This window comes from Mya arenaria, chromosome 5, assembly GCF_026914265.1.
Source record: "Mya arenaria isolate MELC-2E11 chromosome 5, ASM2691426v1".
In the NCBI taxonomy this organism is placed as follows: Eukaryota; Metazoa; Mollusca; class Bivalvia; order Myida; family Myidae; genus Mya; species Mya arenaria.
The window spans coordinates 45,680,056-45,700,913 of NC_069126.1; the positions used below are offsets into that span (position 1 = coordinate 45,680,056).

The 20,858-nt window shown below is 35.6% G+C and overlaps 2 protein-coding genes across 3 annotated transcripts in view; one reads left to right on the plus strand and one right to left on the minus strand.

The window, feature by feature from the left end:
• Nucleotides 1–8,503, minus strand: part of LOC128234050 (uncharacterized) — a 72,429-nt gene extending 63,926 nt beyond the window's left edge. For both annotated transcript variants that reach the window (XM_052948008.1, XM_052948007.1), the window contains exons 1-13: nucleotides 8,235–8,503; nucleotides 7,859–7,975; nucleotides 7,289–7,561; nucleotides 6,076–6,336; nucleotides 5,675–5,803; nucleotides 5,153–5,272; nucleotides 4,480–4,740; nucleotides 4,050–4,322; nucleotides 3,674–3,790; nucleotides 3,104–3,376; nucleotides 1,257–1,433; nucleotides 777–797; nucleotides 113–243 (exon numbers count right to left, since the gene is read on the minus strand). In XM_052948008.1, coding sequence (XP_052803968.1) covers nucleotides 113–243; nucleotides 777–797; nucleotides 1,257–1,433; nucleotides 3,104–3,376; nucleotides 3,674–3,790; nucleotides 4,050–4,322; nucleotides 4,480–4,740; nucleotides 5,153–5,272; nucleotides 5,675–5,803; nucleotides 6,076–6,336; nucleotides 7,289–7,561; nucleotides 7,859–7,975; nucleotides 8,235–8,454 — 2,373 coding nt within the window. In that variant the 5' untranslated portion in view covers nucleotides 8,455–8,503. The remainder of the gene's footprint in view (nucleotides 1–112; nucleotides 244–776; nucleotides 798–1,256; nucleotides 1,434–3,103; nucleotides 3,377–3,673; nucleotides 3,791–4,049; nucleotides 4,323–4,479; nucleotides 4,741–5,152; nucleotides 5,273–5,674; nucleotides 5,804–6,075; nucleotides 6,337–7,288; nucleotides 7,562–7,858; nucleotides 7,976–8,234) is intronic.
• A 2,873-nt stretch (nucleotides 8,504–11,376) lies between these two features.
• Nucleotides 11,377–19,053, plus strand: LOC128235112 (uncharacterized). Its single transcript, XM_052949848.1, has 3 exons — nucleotides 11,377–11,533; nucleotides 16,776–17,006; nucleotides 18,647–19,053. Exons 1-3 carry the CDS (start codon nucleotides 11,491–11,493, stop codon nucleotides 18,742–18,744), a joined length of 372 nt encoding a protein of 123 aa, XP_052805808.1. The 5' UTR covers nucleotides 11,377–11,490; the 3' UTR covers nucleotides 18,745–19,053.
• The last annotated feature ends 1,805 nt before the right edge of the window (nucleotides 19,054–20,858 follow it).

The window sequence follows — 20,858 nt, forward strand, 5'->3', positions numbered from 1 at the left end:
TTTTATATTTTTGAAACGAAGAAGAAGAAGAAGACAAAGATCAAAAAAGACATTTGACTTAAAAGTTTGTAATACACGTGCGCTTATAACTAATAAATCTAGTAAGGCTTACATAAACCCGCCTATATCCCGCGCCACGTATGAAAGGTATGTTATAGTTTGTTGCAATTTCGACTCGACAACTGTCATCTGACTTTGGGCTTGTTGTATCGCCCACACTTGTGCCAAATGCGAGGTGAAGACCTGGAAACGTTATTTATGTAGATAGATTAAAGGCTTGTGACTTATCTAAAACATGTTCTTTTTTAAGCGTCATTATTCAAGTCTTTATTTAAAACGTAGCTCCGGAGAATGCATTCCCGTGCACTGATATTTTAAGCAAAATCAAAGGCGATATTTAACTTTTGCTGGTTTTATAACTGGTTAAGGTATCCGACCAATATATATGTATTTTTTGGATTCCTGCTAACCCCCATCATTTTGGTATTTCTCTTAAAGGTCTTCATAGACTGCACAGTTGAAATAATGAGCAAAAATAAAATAAGTATATAATATGTAAATACTTTATGTAAGACTTTCGGCGATATATTATGTATAACTGTTATGCGTAAGCACATGCGTATCAAATGATGATATAACTGTATGGGGTCAAGCATCGAAATTTTACATCTAGGTAAACGGGTCATGCATAGAACTTGCTCATTTATTGGTCGAATTTCTTAAACGGGTCTGATTTTGTTTGAGGGAGAAGAAATGATCATGATCGTTGAACTTACCGCAATTTGCTCGAGTTGTAGCTGTAATAAAACAACATGTATCAATATATGTATTCTCAAGTAAAGTTGGTATTGTACTGAAGATATGTATTTTCTTGAAGCAATTAGTTTATGTTGCTAAGATTAAAATTTAGTATCCCATAACTACACAACACTAAATGACAGTTAGTTTACGCATCAACATCATTGGCCCAGCAATATTATGCTTACACTTACAGAAAGGTTATAAGAAATGCACGTGTCGCAAATTTAAATTAACAGAAAACATTGACCCTATATCAATGGTCATGTATGAAAAAGGAGCATGCCCCGTAGCCTTTAAAGTTACAAAGATCTTGCCAAAATCATTATATCATACAGTACTGCATACATGAAATCACTCTTCCTCACTTGACGAATGCGGACATTTATAATCTATTTCGATTGTTGATCAAATATCGAACACGATTTCAGATATAAACGAATTTCGTCAATACATACCTGCGCAGGATGGAACGGAGGCCCCGAAGGTTGCATTGGATAAGCATTTAATTGTTGCCTCACCGGTAAGGTCAAAACCGCTGATGCATGTGAATGTGACAGAAACTCCATAATTGACGGTCATACGATTCGGCGATTTGTTCGCATTTGCAACAGATGGTACCGTGCAATTTATTCCTAGAAAAGAGAATAATACGCTCTCGTATACAGATCGTTCAGAGAAACAAATTTTATCCGAAGTATTAAAACATCAGAAACTATGTCGGTTTGGTTGAGACACGATCATTCATAGAGTTAAGAGAACACATTAATACAACAATGGTCTGTTTATTTACTCAATCATGGGTTGTGCCATTGCATGCGCATACAGTGGTTATGAGTTTGTCTTTGAAAATGAATTGGTGATAAAAATATGTATTTGATTCGCCAAAAGTTACAACACAGATGACAGTAATGTATGAAAACGGTCATTGTAAGACCAAAAACGGACAATAAATATTCTAGAAAAGCAGTATTGAAAACAAGCAGCCGTAGATTCGAGTGTGACTGTACGTCAACACTCCCGACTTCAGTGTGTTCACTTGCATCATCCTGAACACCAATATAATTTTAAAAAAAATATAAAATACAAAATAAAAGAAGAGTAACAATACATATGTATCAAACGTTTTCACACGGAAAATCAAATTTACAACACCTAAGGTAAAAAGACTATTCAGCTAGCTATTGTAATATGTACGTTTGTTTAAATATGTAAACCCATACGAATTAAACTTAATTCACACGCAATTTTAACAGTATTTCAGATATAGTACCTAAACTTTGATAACTGATGATGTATTCAAGACCTTTATCATGAAACATAAAGTACAAAAGTTTATGTTTAAACATTAGGCTACTGACTTATTTTTGTAGCATTCATATAAATATTGGTTATTGCTCGAGTGTGTTGTTTTCACGCGCTATTAAATAAATACAAATTAAGTCCAGATTTTAGTTATTATCCAAACACTGGCTGGACACTTAAGAGTTTTTGTTTTTTTATATTTTCTCACTATAATAAATTGCTATTTCTAAATATTATTGTACACAAGTTTTCCGGTCAAATGATTCGTGATAAATATACATATTGACTTGTTGGTGGAACCTTAAGCACGTATGGTCTCTTGGACGGAATTTAAAACAAGGAGCGCTTCTAGCATCAGATATGAGGATGTCAGATGAACACCTCGCCATATATATCGACATATTTTGACACCAGTATAATACACAAGTAAGAGAAAGTATCGGAATGGTTCTTTACGTAAGCTTCTTGTGTGTTTTTCCTTATTGTATTGTGTTCTTAATTCATATTTCTCTAACGTTCCCATTTGATTGACTATACAAGACGAAACTATTGAAATATTTCAATGTCGAATGGTATTTTAAAAGAGAGCGCTTGGACAATGCTGTTACATACGAAACACAAACAATACATTCTTATACATAAACAATAAACTCAATTATGCTTTTGTTTTTGAATTATAAACCATATAAACATAAATACATCTGAATAATTTAAAATATAATAAAAATCCAAAGTGTTTATAACGTTAGCTTAACGCTGAATGACTAATATACACCTTATTTCCAACCTAATACATTATATTCAAACGTCGTAAAATACAAAATACATTTCGATCAGATCTAAATAGTCATGAAAAGAACATTAAACGTATGTGAATATTTCTTTTATCTATACATGCACTTGGAATTAACTGAAAAGTTCATTTGATAATTTTCTGTTTATTTTTCATGATTTATCTTTTAGAGTTGGAACTAAAACAGACATTACAAATCAAATGTACCTGAACATCCACCTTCCACAGTTGAAAAGCCTAGGTTACATACACAGTCATAACCCTCCATTTTGTTCGAGCAGCTAGAATTTGCAAAACATGTGAACTTTGTTGGATCAGCGCATTCGTCCACGTCCGCATCACATTTAGTTCCTGTCCATGTTGTTTTGCAATCACATACTCCTGTTGCTGCGTCACATACTTGTGTCACGTTGTTAGCGTTCGCTTCGACGCAGTCGCATACATTCGTACAGTTTTCGCCGTATGTGTTACTCGCACATGCTAAGATATTATTAAAATATCATTAAATAAAAAATGTTTATAGATTATTACTATATCTGTTACATTCGTTGTATTTTCTCATTGCATGCTGAAGTGCAAACAATTGAGGAAAAGTTTACTAAATCTTTACAGCGAATGAAACGTAATTACTTATGAATATTATTGCCAACCAAGTTGTGGTACTAACATGTAAAGTAGATGGATGAAAAAGGTTTGTTTTGAATAACAAACGTGCAATCGGTTAATGGTTTCTGTGCTCGTTTAATTGCACGGTCTTATATTGATTATGATACTAACGTGTACACGTAACGCCATCTCCAGAAAATCCCGGCGAACAAACACATGTGTATGAACCAGGGGTGTTCGAACAATCTTGCGTGCATATTCCGGATTGGGTTAAACATTCATTTATATCTAAAACAGATAAGAACCTTTTTAAATTACAGTTCCAGTCTTATCTTATATAATTACACAAAATGTACCGCTTTATCTACCTCCTTATACATGTAAACGTATATGAATGCAAATTTAAAATATATCTTTCATCATCCAATAATATCATGTTTTGCATTTTAATGCATTCATATCATGGAATGTATATCGGTGTACTTTACAATATACTTTCAAAATATCATTGATCCTACACCACTATCTGTTTCAGGTCTACACTTACCTACACAGCCAGTAGCGTCTTCATAATAGCCAGAAATACAATTGCATTCATAAGATCCATATGTATTGTTGCATGTTGTATGCTGCTTTACCGCGCATGGATTTGAAAAGGATCCACCCGGATTGCATTCGTCAACATCCTCGTTGCAAGTAGTTCCTGTCCAGGTTTGCTTGCATTGGCATGTTCCGGTGACCTTGTCACAAATATCTGTGTTTGTCATGTTGCATGCGCAGGTCTGGGTACAATTCTCACCAAACTTACCGTTAGGACATTCTGTAAGACAAGAAAGATAAAGATGTGTTATACGGGATACTTAATGTATGATTACAATATTGAAGTTATTGAAATGATATTGTAATGTTACAACATGCAGAGCAAAACATAGATATGACATGAACGTTTCTATGCTGTAAAGTTTTAAGACGCTAACCTTGACATAGGCCTGCTGCAGTTTTCAAATATCCATTATTGCAGTTACAAACATACGATCCAGGTATATTGATACATTCGGAATTAGTAGGACATACTGCCGATTCATCATCACATTCGTTTATGTCACCTGAACAATCGATTAGGCTATATCCTGACTTGCAAACGCATGTGCCGTCTACAGGGTCGCATCTGTCAGTATTTGCTTCAATACAGTCACATGATTCGGTGCAGTTCGGACCGTACTCTCCTTGGGGACATTCTGAAAAATATCTTTAAGGTAACCAAAACTATCGCATAACTTTAAGTCATATAATGCATACCGAAAACGGTAAGCACTACCTTTTCATGATGTTTTAACGAAATGGTCATATCAAAGAACTTATTTACCATTTGAACATTAATTAAGTATAACCATTTCTTCAAAGTTTGTAATACATTATATTTGTTCACTACGCAAAATATGCACATTAAAACACTGATTTAAAGTCATGTTGTTATTTTTTTCTTTATCTCATATTAAACAACATGTCACTCAATCCAACATTGTTTAAATCTTAATGAAAATAATCAACATATAATATGACATACGTCCTTATGTTCACGTCAGTTCCTTTACCAAATATGCTGTCAATGACGTGTCACATACGTAATTATCAACAATGTTTCATTACCTATGCATGTTGTGCCATCTGCATCCAGTTTGAATCCGCCCTGGTTACAGACACATTCGTATGAGCCAACCTTTTCTATACACTCTTGGGTACAGGGAGTTGAATCGCATTCCTTGATGTCTAGAACAATAATAACAGATAACGGTCATATTTACAAAACAAGTTCAACGCAAACTGAAGTACATTGGTGGAAATTATTTGCCAATTCCTCTAGGACAATAATACAATTTTAAGAATATGGAACTGGTTTCACACAACGGCAAAAGCCAAAGGACATTAGACACTCTCAAGACAATAAACAACGCTTACTTATTTCATGTAACGGTCATGTAAGAATAAGTTTTTTCTTGGGATATTGCAGGACAAGAGAGAAACCTTTAATAGAACATTATTGTTTGACACAATTAATGCTACACGTATCCATATTACAGTATGTAGTATTGTAGTGAAATGTGTTGATGATATATGGGCAAGATCTTCGGAAAATTACACTGTTTACTAAAACAAAGGATAAGACATTACCTTCACAAATCGTAACTGATTCGGACAGGAACTGGAAACCCGTATGACAGGTACACGTGTCCGTCCCACCGATATTGGCACAATCAGCGTTGTCACTACAATAGCTGCTGTTGGAGCATTCATTGGAGGCTGTATAGAAAAAATAGAGGTAGTTAACTTCAGTTCTGTTTCACTGAGTTTTCAGTTCATGTTTAATTGGTTATTTTTTTTCCTTAGACTTGAAGTGATATGACATTTCAACTACATAGTTTCCTTTACCATTGCAATAATTGCCAGACTTCGTGAAGCCATCATAACAGCTGCACGTGAAAGATCGAGGTACATTCTCACTCTGATGGCTACATGTATTCAGTGACGGGATTTAAACCCGTATACACAACATACTTATATTAAGATTATACCTTCACATATATTTTCTGCATTTATTTGATATCCAGGTAAACACTCGCATACGAATGATCCGGGGGTGTTTCTACATTGTCCGTTGGTTTCTGTGCAATTATGAGTTCCTATGGCACATTCGTCCGTATCCTGGTCACATTTGGCTCCACTCCAACCGTCTGATATGCATACGCATCCTGTTTCACTGTCACATCGAGAAGACCCGATACCACAGTTGCATTCAAGCGCACAGTTGTCACCGTAATGGTTGGAATCACATGCTAAATACAAATGCATAACATTGCAAATCACCAGTAATTGTACATGCTACTACTACAAGCAATAGATAGCTTAAGTCCATATTTTAGTTATTATCCAACCACTGGCTGCACACTTAAGATTTTTTGGTATTTTTATATTTTCTCAATATAATAATTGTTATTTTTAAATATTACTGTATACAAGGGTTCCGGTAAAATGATTCGTGATAAATATACATATTGTCTTGTTGGTGGAACCTTAAGCACGTATGGTCTCTTGGACGGAATTTAAAACAAGGAGCGCTTCTAGCATCAGATATGAGGATGTCAGATAAACACCTCGCCATATATATCGACATATTTTGACACCAGTATAATACACAAGTAAGAGAAAGTATCGGAATGGTTCTATACGTAAGCTTCTTGTGTTTTTCCTAATTGTATTGTGTTCTTAATTCATATTCCTCTAACGTTCCCATTTGATTGACTATACAAGACGAAACTATTGAAATATTTCAATGTCAAATGGTATTTTAAAAGAGAGCGCTTGGTCAATGCTGTTACAAACACACACATACGAAACACAAACATTTAACAATACATTCTTATACATAAACAATAAACTCAATTATGCTTTTGTATTTGAGTTATAAACCATATAAACATAAATACATCTGAATTATTTAAAAAATAATAAAAATCCAAAGTGTTTATAACGTTAGCCTAACGCTGAATGACTAATATACACCTTATTTCCAACCTAATACATTATATTCAAACGTCGTAAAATACGAAATACATTTCGATCAGATCTAAATAGCCATTAAAAGAATATTAAACGTATGTGAATCTTTCTTTTATCTTTACATGCACTTGGAATTAACTGAAAAGTTCGTTTGATAATTTTCTGTTTATTTTTCATGATTTATCTTTTAGAGTTGGATCTAAAACAGACATTACAAATCATATGTACCTGAACATCCACCTTCCACAGTTGAAAAGCCTAGGTTACATACACAGTCATAACCCTCCATTTTGTTCGAGCAGCTAGAATTTGCAAAACATGTGAACTTTGTTGGATCAGCGCATTCGTCCACGTCCGCATCACATTTAGTTCCTGTCCATGTTGCTTTGCAATCACATGCTCCTGTTGCTGCGTCACATACTTGTGTCACGTTGTTAGCGTTCGCTTCGACGCAGTCGCATACATTCGTACAGTTGTCGCCGTATGTGTTACTCGCACATGCTAAGATATTATTAAAATATCATTAAATAAAAAATGTTTATAGATTATTACTATATCTGTTGCATTCGTTGTATTTTCTCATTGCATGCTGAAGTGCAAACAATTGAGGAAAAGTTTACTAAATCTTTACAGCGAATGAAACGTAATTACTTATGAATATTATTGCCAACCAAGTTGTGGTACTAACATGTAAAGTAGATGGATGAAAAAGGTTTGTTTTGAATAACAAACGTGCAATCGGTTAATGGTTTCTGTGCTCGTTTAATTGCACGGTCTTATATTGATTATGATACTAACGTGTACACGTAACGCCATCTCCAGAAAATCCCGGCGAACAAACACATGTGTATGAACCAGGGGTGTTCGAACAATCTTGCGTGCATATTCCGGATTGGGTTAAACATTCATTTATATCTAAAACAGATAAGAACCTTTTTAAATTACAGTTCCAGTCTTATCTTATATAATTACACAAAATGTACCGCTTTATCTACCTCCTTATACATGTAAACGTATATGAATGCAAATTTAAAATATATCTTTCATCATCCAATAATATCATGTTTTGCATTTTAATGCATTCATATCATGGAATGTATATCGGTGTACTTTACAATATACTTTCAAAATATCATTGATCCTACACCACTATCTGTTTCAGGTCTACACTTACCTACACAGCCAGTAGCGTCTTCATAATAGCCAGAAATACAATTGCATTCATAAGATCCATATGTATTGTTGCATGTTGTATGCTGCTTTACCGCGCATGGATTTGAAAAGGATCCACCCGGATTGCATTCGTCAACATCCTCGTTGCAAGTAGTTCCTGTCCAGGTTTGCTTGCATTGGCATGTTCCGGTGACCTTGTCACAAATATCTGTGTTTGTCATGTTGCATGCGCAGGTCTGGGTACAATTCTCACCAAACTTACCGTTAGGACATTCTGTAAGACAAGATGTCAGAAGACAGGGATAAGTGGGGTGATAAGAAGAGAGGTTATAACACAGAAAGATGAGTGGGATGATAAGGAAAGGGATTAGAACAGATATAAAGGAAAAGAGAGTCGAGTTGTATGATGACGAGAGGGGACAGAACACAGAAAGATGAGTGGATTAATGTGGAGAGAGGTCAGGACAGAGATAAAGGGAAAACAGAGATGAGTAGTATAAGGATGTTTAGAAGAGAGGAGTATAATAGGGATGATGAGAGTGTTAGGAACACGATATGAAGGATTATAGGGTGGAGTGACAGTTGACATAGAGACTTACACTGAAATAAACAGAAGTTCTTTTTCTTTATGTTTATTTCTCAATATTTATTGGTATTTAAATTTATTTTTCTAAACACCCCCTTCCCCTTGAAAATGACCGTCACACTGCTGGTAGTTAGGCCCGTCAACAAGACCACCCAACCATTCGATGATCTAATCTAGACACACACTCCGTTTAAGCCCAACTACATTGTTGCTTTGGTAGTGACAATCCTTTGTTCGCAAGGACTTATTTGTATTGCGCTATTGCATTTGTAAAACTTATGTGAAAAACTACAGAAACAAGCTCAGGATCAAAATGTTTAAACCTTTTTTTAACTAAATATCGTTTTATTTTTCGTTCGTAATATTTAGGGGCTTAGCCCTCAAAACACATGCATAGGTAAATGGTTGTTCTTTTATTCTCATGAAAACCGCACGATTTCGTGAATCAAGGAATTGTCAATACATTGGCATGTTACGATGGCAACTGAAATTCTTAACAACCGTTAGACCTTGTCGCTTGTTCGTTACCTTAAACGTACCTGGACGTTTCTATAAATAGGGAATAACAAGAATAAACGACATATTTTGGAACATAAAAGAACATCCACTTACATACATGGAAAAGGCTTTTGACACACACTGATTTCTCTGGAGAATGCTGAACAGTATAGGGAACGTTAAAGTCTTTCAAGGTGAGCTTTTGTGAACGCTCTTTGTCCGGCGTCTGTCCGTCAGTCAGTCCGTCCGTCCGTCCATCAACAATTGCTTTAAAAACATCTCCTCTAAATCTACCAGTCCAAATTCAATTTAACTTAAAAAAAGCTTCCTCGGTCGGTACAATTATACCACTAGGGGTCATGATGATCATCAACAACAACAACAACAACAAAATGGCCAAATTGTTAAAATCTGATAGTTATGTAAAGTTAACTCTTGAAACAAAAGCAGCAAGTCTTGCAATATGGTCTCCCTTTTTGTAGGAGATTCCACTTCTTTCTATTTATAGTAACAAGGGAATAGATAAAAAAATTATTAAGCCTTCAACCAAGTCACTTCTAAAGTAATTATTGTTCTTTTTTTTAGGTTCATAGATTTAAATTATTATTATACACTTTATTCTAGTAGAAATTTTATTTTTACTCAATGATAAATTTAAAAATCAGACTTTTCCATTGAACTTCATGTAGATTATTCTAAGCTACAATCTTATCTTCTGTGTGGATAGTGAACATATGAACGAAAGTGATGTTGTCCTAGATGGAAAAAGCAATGATATTAGTGGAAGGTGCTGAATGTGTTCTGATATTTGATTTTTAGACCTTAAGGCAGTTTGTTGATTTTATTGGATGGTGCACTGTTTGTTGTTTGTGTATCTATATTAAAATTTATTTCAGTGTGCAAGCAATTTAACATAGTTTTGGCAGTGTGCAGGCAATTGAACGAAGTCCTGTGTGTGTGTGCAGGCAATTGAACAAATTCCAGTCAGTGTGCAGGCAACTGAAAAACGTCCTGTCATTGTGCAGGTATCGGTACCAAGTGCTGTCAGTGTGCAGCCAATTATCAAGTGCTGTCAGTGTGCAGGCAACTGAAAAAAGTCCTGTCAGTGTGCAGGTATGAGAATTAAATCCTGTCAGTGTGCATTCTATCATCAAGTCCTGTCAGTGTGCAGGCAACTGAACAAAATCCTGTCAGTGTGCAGTCAATCACCAAGTCCTGTCAGTGCAGGCAACTATGACAAGTCCATCCAGTTATTATCCAGGCAACATGTTTAACCAGTATGTTTTTCAATATTCTTTGAGAACAAATATCAAGCTATATTGATTACAAAGGTTGAACTCTTTTACCCAGGTGAGCGATTAGGGCCATTATAGCCCTCTTGTTTTGTTTTATTTTACTGTTATAGATCTCTGAAAAAGACACTTATACCATACTCACCTGGTACCAACATTGTTAACTGATTTCTACAAAAACGGAAGTTGCGTTGGAGCATTTTAATACATAACACAATGGTATGAAAAATATTCTCTCGGTACGGTAAATGCAGACTAATGGCGAGCGATGTGTTTTTCAAAACAAACTTCCTGATCCCATTCGCCTTACGGTAGATCCATATGTATGGACTTCACATTTAAATCAACTCATAAAATGAAGATTTGTTTTATTTATCATGTGTATATTGCTCGTCAAAATATAATATGTTACTGTTTTCTTATGGTAAAGTTGCCTATTAATATACGCGTCACGCGGTTGGTTTATTGCGTGTATTTGAGGTTCTTTGCTACTTAAACATAATAAAATGCGACTCTGTGCAATCTGATACCGATCTTGTTAACATTTCTATTAAATTGTTAAATATCCTTTCGGAAACAAATCTTAAACAAGGATAAAGTCAATAAGGACCAGTGTATAAACCAAGACAAGATAACTTGCTTGTGCTCTATAAGAAGTATAATGAACTTACGTATATTATATTTAACTGAAATATGACCCTTTACAAAGATCTTCGTTCGTAAAAGATTAGTAACAGAGCTGATTGTATCGCATTGTGCGTTAAACAATAGGCAAATGTCATAATGATCGGTACTGCGCAGTATTTAACATGCATGTTTTTCATAAATTGTAAAATCGTTTAATTTCAAAGACATTGATTGTCTACGTTGAACAATACAAAATGGAAATTTTGCTGGTTGTGTTAGTTATCATAAATGTTTTCTGTAAGTACATCATTTCTGTTTACTTTGTTTATCAAGCTTCAAATAAAAGATAATACCATACTAGCTCATTTTGCGCAATAACCATGAAAAGCTTCCTTTTTTGCTTACTTCAACTTCACGTTACAAACGTAAGTTTTATTACTCGTTTGACGATTTTCCATTTAAATAAATGCACGGTTTAAGTAATGACTCATCTTTATAAATATTTCCCCAGAAATACCTGTTTCTTCTCTGTCTGTTCTCTTGGTCATTTCAACATGCTGGACGTTTAGGTAAGGGGCATGTCCCTGTTATACTTCGGTTACATTCAATGCAGAAAAAATGGTATAAAATAAATAACATTTGATTATTACTGATAACACGGGATAATTGCAACTATGTTTACGTGTTGCAGTGTATGTGTCTCGTTAAATGTATGTTGTCGTGTGGCGGTGTGTGGCTCTCGTTTAATGTATGTTGTCGTGTGGCGGCGTGTGGCTCTCGTTTAATATTTTTGTCGTTTGGCGGTTTGTGTGTCTCGTTTAATGTATGATGTCGTGTTGCGGTGTGTGTCTCTCGTTTAATGTATGTTGTGTTGCTGTGTTTGTCTTTCGTTTAATGTTTGTTGTCGTGTGGCGGTGTGTGTCTCTAGTTTAATGTATGTTGTCGTGTGGCGGTAAGGAACTCTCGTTTAATGTATGTTGTCGTGTGGCGGTGAGTGTCTCTCGTTTAATATCTGCTGTCCAGTGTGTTTCGTTAAATGTATGTTGTCGTGTGTGTCTCTCGTTTAATGTGTGTTGTCGTGTGTGTCTCTCGTTAAATGTCTGTTGTCGTGTGGCCGTGTGTGTGTCTCGTTTAATGTATGTTGTCGTGTGTCTCTCGTTAAATGTATGTTGTCGTGTGTGTGGCTTGTTAAATGTATGTTGTCGTGTGTGTATCTCGTTAAATGTATGTTGTCGTGTGTGTCTTTCGTTTATTGTATATTGTCGTTTGTGTCTCTCGCTTAATGTATGTTGTCGTGTGGCAGTGTGTGTGTCTCATGTAATGTATGCTGTCGTGTGGTGAGTGTATGTCTCGTTTAATGTATGTTGTCGTGTGGCGGTGTGTGTCTCTCGTTTAATGTATGTTGTCGCGTTGAGTTGTGTGTCTCTCGTATAATGTATGATGTCGTGTGGCGATGTGTGTCCCTCGCTTAATGTTTTTGTCATGCGTGTCTCTCGTTCAATGTATGTTGTCGTGTGGCGGTTTGTGTCTCTCGTTTAATGTATGTTGTCTTGTGGCGGAGTGTTTCTCTCATTAAATGTATGCTGTTGGGTGGCGGTGTGTGTGTCGCATGTAATGTATGTTGTCGTGCGGCGGTGTGTTTCTCCTTTAATGAAGTTGTCGCGTGTGTCTCTCATTTAATTTGTGTTGTCGTGTGGCGGTTTGTGTCTCTCGTTTAATGTTTGTTGCCGTGTGTGTCTCTCGTTTAATGCATGTTGTCTTGTGGCGGTGTGTTTCTCTCATTAAATGTATGTTGTCTGGTGAAGGTGTGTTAGTCTCATTAAATGTATGTTGTTTGGTGGCGGTGTGTTAGTCTCATTTAATGTATGTTGTCGTGTGGCTGTTTGTGTCTCTCGTTTGATGTATGTTGTCTTGTGGCGATGTGTTTCTCTCACTAAATGTATGTTGTCTGGTGGCGATGTGTCAGTCTCATTAAATGTATGTTGTCGTGTGGCGATGTGCGTCTCTAGTTTAATGTATGTTGTCGTGTGGCGATGTGTGTCTCTCGTTTAATGTATGTTGTCGTGTGACGGTGTGTGTCTCTCATTTAATGTTTGTTGTCGTGTGGCGATGTGTGTCTCTCGTTTAATGTTTGTTGTCGTGTGGCGATGTGTGTCTCTCGTTTAATGTATGTTGTCGTGTGGCGGTTTGTGTCTTCCATTAATTTATGTTGTCATGTGACGGTGTTTGTCTTCCGTTTAATGTATGTTGTCGTGTGTATCTCTCGTTTAATTAATGTTGTCTTGTGGCGGTGTGTTTGTCATATTTAATGTATATTGTCGTGTTGCAGTGTGTGTCTGTCGTTTAATGTATGTTGTCGTGTGGCGGTGTGTGTCTCTCGTTTAATGTTTGTTGTCGTGTGGCGATGTGTGTCTCTCGTTTAATGTATGCTGTCGTGTGGCGGTTTGTGTCTTCCATTAATTTATGTTGTCATGTGACGGTGTTTGTCTTCCGTTTAATGTATGTTGTCGTGTGTATCTCTCGTTTAATTAATGTTGTCTTGTGGCGGTGTGTTTGTCTTATTTAATGTATGTTGTCGTGTAGCGATGTGTGTCTCTCGTTTAATGTATGTTGTCGTGTGGCGATGTGTGTCTGTCGTTTAATGTATGTTGTCGTATGGCGATGTGTGTCTGTCGTTTAATGTATGTTGTCGTGTGGCGGTGTGTGTCTGTCGTTTTATGTATGTTGTCGTGTGGCGATGTGTGTGTGTGTCGTTAAATGTTTGTTGTCGTGTGGCGATTTGTGTCTGTCGTTTAATGTATGTTGTCGTGTGGCGATGTGTGTGTCTCTCGTTTTATGCATGTTGTCTTGTGGTGGTGTGTGTCTCTCATGTAATGTATGTTGTCGTGTGGCAATGTGTGTCTCTCGTTTAATGTATGTTGTCTTGTGGTGGTGTGTGTCTCTCACTAAATGTATGTTGTCGTGTGGCGGTGTGTCTCTCTCGTTTAATGTATGTTGTCTTGTTGTGGTGTGTGTCTCTCATGTAATGTATGTTGTCGTGTGGCAATGTGTGTCTCTCATGTAATGTATGTTGTCGTGTGTATCTCTCGTTTAATTAATGTTGTCTTGTGGCGGTGTGTTTGTCTTATTTAATGTTTGTTGTCTGGTGGCGGTGTGTGTCTCTCATTTAATGTATGTTGTCGGGTGGCGGTGTGTGTCTTTCATTTAATGTATTTTGTCGTGTGGCGGTGTATGTCTCTCGATTAATGTTGTTGTCGTGTGGCGATGTGTGTCTGTCGTTTAATGTATGTTGTCGTGTGGCGGTGTGTGTCTCTCATGTTATGTATGTTGTCTTGTGGTGGTGTGTGTCTTTCATGTAATGTATGTTGTCGTGTGGCGGTGTGTGTCTCTCATTTAATGTATGTTGTCGTGTGGCAATGTGTGGCTCTCGATTAATGTATGTTGTCGTGTGTGTCTCTCGTTTAATGTATGTTGTCATGTGGTGGTTTGTGTCTCTCATTGAAGGTATGTTGTCGTGTGGCAATGTGTGTCTCTCGTTTAATGTATGTTGTCGTGTGGCGGTTTGTGTCTCTCGTTAAATGTCTGTTGTCGTGTGGCGGTTTGTGTCTCTCGTTTAATGTATGTTGTCGTGTGGCGGTGTGTGGCTCTCGTTTAATGTCTGTTGTCGTGTGGCGATGTGAGTCTCTCGATTAATGTATGTTGTCGTGTGGCGGTGTGTGGCTCTCGTTTAATGTCTGTTGTCGTGTGGCGATGTGAGTCTCTCGTTTAATGTATGTTGTGTGGCGGTGTGAGCCTCTCGTTTATTGTTTGTTGTCGTGTGGAGGTGTGTCTCGTGTTTAATGTTTGTTGTCGTGTGGCGGTTTGTGTCTTCCGTTTAATGTATGTTGTCGTGTGGCGGTGTGTGCCTCTCATTTTTTGTTTGTTGTCTTGTGGCGATGCGTGTCTCTCGTTTAATGTATATTGTCGTGTGGCGAAGTGTGCCTCTCGTTTATTGTTTGTTGTCGTGTTGATGTGTGTGCCTCTCGTATATTGTTTGTTGTCGTGTGGCGGTGTGCGCCTCACGTTTATTGTTTGTTGTCGCGTGGCGATGTGTGCCTCTCGTTTATTGTTTGTTGTCGTGTGGAGGTGTGTCTCTTGTTTAATGTTTGTTGTCGGGTGGCGGTTTGTGTCTTCCGTTTGATGTCTGTTGTCGTGTGGCGGTTTGTGTCTTCCGTTTAATGTATGTTGTCGTGTGGCGGTTTGTGTCTTCCGTATACTGTGTGTTGTCGTGTAGCGGTTTGTGTCTTACGTTAGAAGTAAGTTGTTGTGTGGCGGTTTGTGTCTTCGGTTTACTGTATGTCGTCTTGTGGCGCTCTATTTTTTTGTTTAATGTGTTTTCCTGAGGCGGTTTGTGTCTCTCGTTTTCGGTTGTCTTGTAGCGGTGTGTGTCTCTTGTGAAATGATTGTTCGGCTTCGACCATGTGGCTTTAAACAGAATCTTAATTACTGTTAAGGCTCTTATTCTTGTTCCCTTGATTGACTAGATAATGGCAGTAAACTACAATGGAATTGATGAAGATCCTGTGTTATATCGCTATAGCTTCCGGTGTTTGTTTTTTTAAAAATAAATAGACAAATCCTTTTGATGTTTGTCAATTTTCAGGTTTTTGCCGAACCAAGTACTTTTCTGTGCCTATTGAAAAACAATGGTTTTTGTCATATCAAAAAAAATTGTGATATGCAATAATTATTACACCTTTTTATTGAATATACTTGTATCATATTCATATGCTTGTTTTACAATAATGTTCGAGAGTCTTAAAGTTTCTTTAATATCCTTAAACAATTGTAAATTATGCTTATTATCGGCTGATTCAATAAATTGTTAAGAATCTTTGGTCATCACCATTTCAATATATTCCTCGTTGAGTTTACAATAACTCACCATAAAGAAGTACAGTAAAAACTTGCTATGTCGAAGTCGATAAGACCTCAAGAAAAACTTCAACATAACGAAAATTCGATATAACGAAATTAAGAACATCTGTTACTTTACCCAATACGTTCGAAAAAAGATCGAATTTACTAGAACATGGAATTTACCGAGTTCGACATAGCAAATTTCTATGACACCGATATATTTTAAAGAATATTTTGTTTATAAAGCGACCGGCATTTTTTTGAAAATATTGAAGTTGGAGGTTTAAAGTTCATATGTATCTACTACAATTTATGTTATATTTTCATGTCTTTTCTGACGTTCTTGATATAATTTGATTTCTTGCAATTATTTCTCATCAGTTACACGGTTATGTCACATCCTTCGTTAAAAATCCGACGTATTGTTTAAAGCGTAAAGGACAATTTACTGTCACATTGTTCATTCCGTACAAATTGTTCCGCCAAGCTTAACCATACCACGACACTTCTTTATATTTATAAAATTTTGTTTAGGTTAAGAATGTATTCGTTAGTAACTTATTTTAAATGGATTATTAACACTAAACAGTTATCGGTCTCTTTTAATTTATAAAATAAAACTTTTCATTTCAAATATCAGATGCTGACGCAACACTATGTAAGACCTCATACGGCATGAAGGACTGCGCCTATGGATGCTGTACAAACGAAAACACCAAAATAGTCTCCTGCTGTGGGCCAGATACTTGGGTCTTAGTTTTAGCCTTGGTTCCCACTGTTCTGTTTGTAGTCATTATGATCACCATTGCCTGCTGCTTCTATCATAAAGCATCAAAGAATGCAAGGAAGATTCGCGATGATCTATACAATGGTGAGTACGGTATCTTTGTTCTTTACGTTTATTCATGTTTTTTATTAAGCTTTCCAGTGGTTTATAGAAATTAATCAGTTGAATAAATTGATATTTTATGTTGCAAACCGTGAAAATATCCATTTGATATCGTTCACTATTTTGAAATGTAAGTCCATTCTCTCGTCCAAATCAAATTTCAGCGCGTTCAGGAATGGGAAAAAATTACGACGTCATTTCCGAAATGACGTTAGGTTGGCAAACAATGTGGCGCGCTCTTCGGAGAGAATGCAATTAAACGTCATTTATTAGCCTTTTCATGCATATGACAAAATGAAAAAAAAGTTTATTTTAGTGTAAATTTGCGATTTTCTTCTTTTCGATGAAATATGGAGTTTTATCAGTGCAATAACAAGCGTGAACATTCCAATTTAATATTTTCACTGCAAAATAAGGAGTGAAAATACCAACGTCTAGAACAACTTTTAAATTCCTGTGTAGAAACATCCCCTTGATCATTTTTTTCTTTGAACAAGAGCATCTTGGCAAACAGTATATAAAATGAAATGGAAAAAGAGAGTTAAATACGTTTAAATGAAGATATGTTTGTAAATAAACAACTTATCGTTTATGGGAAAAAATGGTAATTCCGTTTTTCAAACGTTTATTTGAACATTGTGACTGTTTGAACAGTTGATTTTATACTTATCAGATAACAGACGAAGACAACTGCTCAAATATAAATTTAATGTGATATAAAAGTTCAAATATATCTTGAACTGTGTTTCGTTGTAATACGAACTTCACGGAAAAGTTCACACGACAATTAACAGATAACTGTTGTTTTTTTTATCCCCATCCACGCCTTCAAGTTGTCAACAACCTAGCGTGGTCTTCACTCTCTACCTGGAAATCCCGCGGGTAGCGGCGCAAATAACACTCTTAAATACTCCTAAAACATCGAGAAAAAGCATAAACGAAAAAGACAAATTGTTCTTTTAGTGTAAGATGGTATTTAATTTCACTTGTGATCATAGAAAAACTATATTATATTATAATATGCTTTTCCATGACACTCGTGAAATTACGATACGAACTACGATCGTACACTGTAATAAATAAATATCCTTCATAATCCACCTTGTGAACACCAAAAGCAAATTGTTACATTCGTGGCTGTGCCACTCTCGAAATATAACATTTGGTGCTCTCGGTTAAATATATTACGATCTTACACTGAAACAAACAATTACCCTCTATCTACTATACATATACTCCTATTTAGGTTTTTTAATACATTTAATCATGTTTATTTTCAATAAAACCTTTAACCGGTTTAATTTCATTTTATGGGTGTTCCTGTCTAGTTTCATTGTACGACTACACGTTTCTAGTTTCATTAAATTTCCATAAACCACACACATGGTATTATTCTCGACAAATGTTAATTTAAACCATGACTATCCCGTAAAATGGTTACTCGTGTAAAGTTTAAGAACGCGCATCAAAAAACAACAAAATTATGTTTACAAAACAAACCAGTAAATTAACAGTTACACAAGTACTCTCTTTTCTTGATTGTTGAGACATATAGCACACTCATAAATACATACATTTGTTGACCCGGAATGTTCTTATAATTACATATTTGATGTTTTCAGATGAGACCAAAATACGTCCAATTGACGACCATCACAATTTGTATGGAAGGCATGAGAAGTACTCGTCACGGAAAGTATCCTCCAATGAGAAGTTTTAAAGCCAGCTTGTGTCGTGCCATTTACAAGTGAACACATATGTACTTATTACTATACGTAGTTTATGTTGTCAATTGTTGACGACCTTTTTAACGAGTAATAAGAAACTTAAAGTTCGTTTATATTAATTAATTTAGTATAATTTCATATCTTAAAGAAAACCGAATCGAAAAAGTTGTTTAAATGAATGAAACATAAATAAATCTTCCTCTTGAAACACGCGCTCAAAGTTTATACAGTTGAGTAAATGGTATACATTCGGTGTCTAAAATGTGACTTAAGAATAAAATAGGCAAATCAGCCAAACCACAGTGGTTCTATGTTGGCGTGGTGCATTCCAAACTGTGATACCACGTATACATGCTGTGTTGTCTGTCGGCAGCGCTATTTATATCTATTCCTTGACCCTGATCACTTGTTTTTGGTAGTGGTACTCCCTTTTTATTGTTTTTTAAATGGATACTGCTTCCGATAAGGTTTTCTTGTTTGCAATTATTGATCGATATTGGGACAAGTGCGATGTTTTGAACAATTATATAAATTTAAACCCACAGTGATCTCGTGTTTCGCAGATCGTAACCCAAGGCAATGATCACAACATTTATTGATATCTATGTTGTTAGGCACGTTGTGTCTCCCGTTAACTCTACTTGTGCCTATAACGAGAGTCGTTTCTTCAACTTTTTGGCTTGCGATATCCTCTGTTTTCGTATATACATTATGTATTAAAGTGATTAAGGTCAAATGGCAATGGATGCAGCTCAGATAAAGTCTGATAATCCTGATCGTTGTGCTGACTTGAGAAGTATTCTTTAATATAACGAAATTTTCAAATATCTACTCCTGAAAACAGACTAGCGGATCAACCTTATACACAATCATTTGGCGATCAACAAATCAATATGGTCCAATGAAAAGGCAATATACTTCAAATTTGCCCATAGACTTCGAGACGGTAGATTTAGACAGTGGCTTGCCATCTTACATGCTAGTTTACACAATCATAGTTACCGTATTTATGTGAGAAACAGGTCGGAAGTATGTACTACAAGAAGCAGTCTAGAATGGTATCTCGTCGTTGAGTACTGAATGCTAATTTGTTATTGTATTTGTGTAGTTTTTACTTGAGTTTCTAAGTATTTTGTAGCCTTAATGTCGATGTCAACACCGGCATGCAAACATTTATATCTTGGCAATAACTCAATACTCGTTCAAGATTTTAACATTATAATTTGAGTGTGACAAGTGACAATGATGGCAACTTCAAGTTATACCCTTTTCTTTTTCTCTCATTATTTTTGTGAAAGAGGAAGTTGGCATTTGAATTTGGAAATGTGCATTATTTTGTCTAAAATAATGTTCATCGAGTTAGAATTGAGACGGAACACTTAAGAATTATTTTAGAATTAGATAACGGTGTTTTTTTTCATAAGTCTCAATTCCAAAAATGTTTTTTCAAGCATTCATTTGTGTTTTTATTTTTACATTTCTGAATAGTATATGTTGGGGTGAAGCCGACCTAAATCAGTCAGAGAACAGCAAGACCGCCCTTAGAAGTCCTTTGCCAAAAAATGCAATATAAATGCCAAAATCTTCAAGAACTTCAAATTTACCTGTGTCAAAGTGCACATATGTAGCAAGGCACAAAAATATGGATTTGATAATGGAATTATGCACCTTGATAAACTTAAAAACTGATGGAGTAATAAAAAGTTAAAATAAATAATAAAATAAGTCAAATTAATGAAAACACAACTATTAAGTGTTCTATAGTTTTATATAATATATAGTTATATATATATATATTTATATAAATGACATTGAAAATCATTCAATAAATCAAGATATCTTACCCTGGTCAATGTTTTACTATTTATTTTTGGACAGAATAACCCCAAAGGAAATTGTGCTACATATTGTCATAGTTTCAAAAACGTAATATATACGAGGGTTGTTCGTAAAGTCCACGGACATGTGGTATAATGTCATTTATTCAACAACAATTTTAATAAATGCATATCATTTGAAACATACATTTTATACGAGAGTAAAACATCGAACAATGTATCAAAATTATAACGTTTCTGAAAGAAATTATCTTTAAAGAAACCATGTA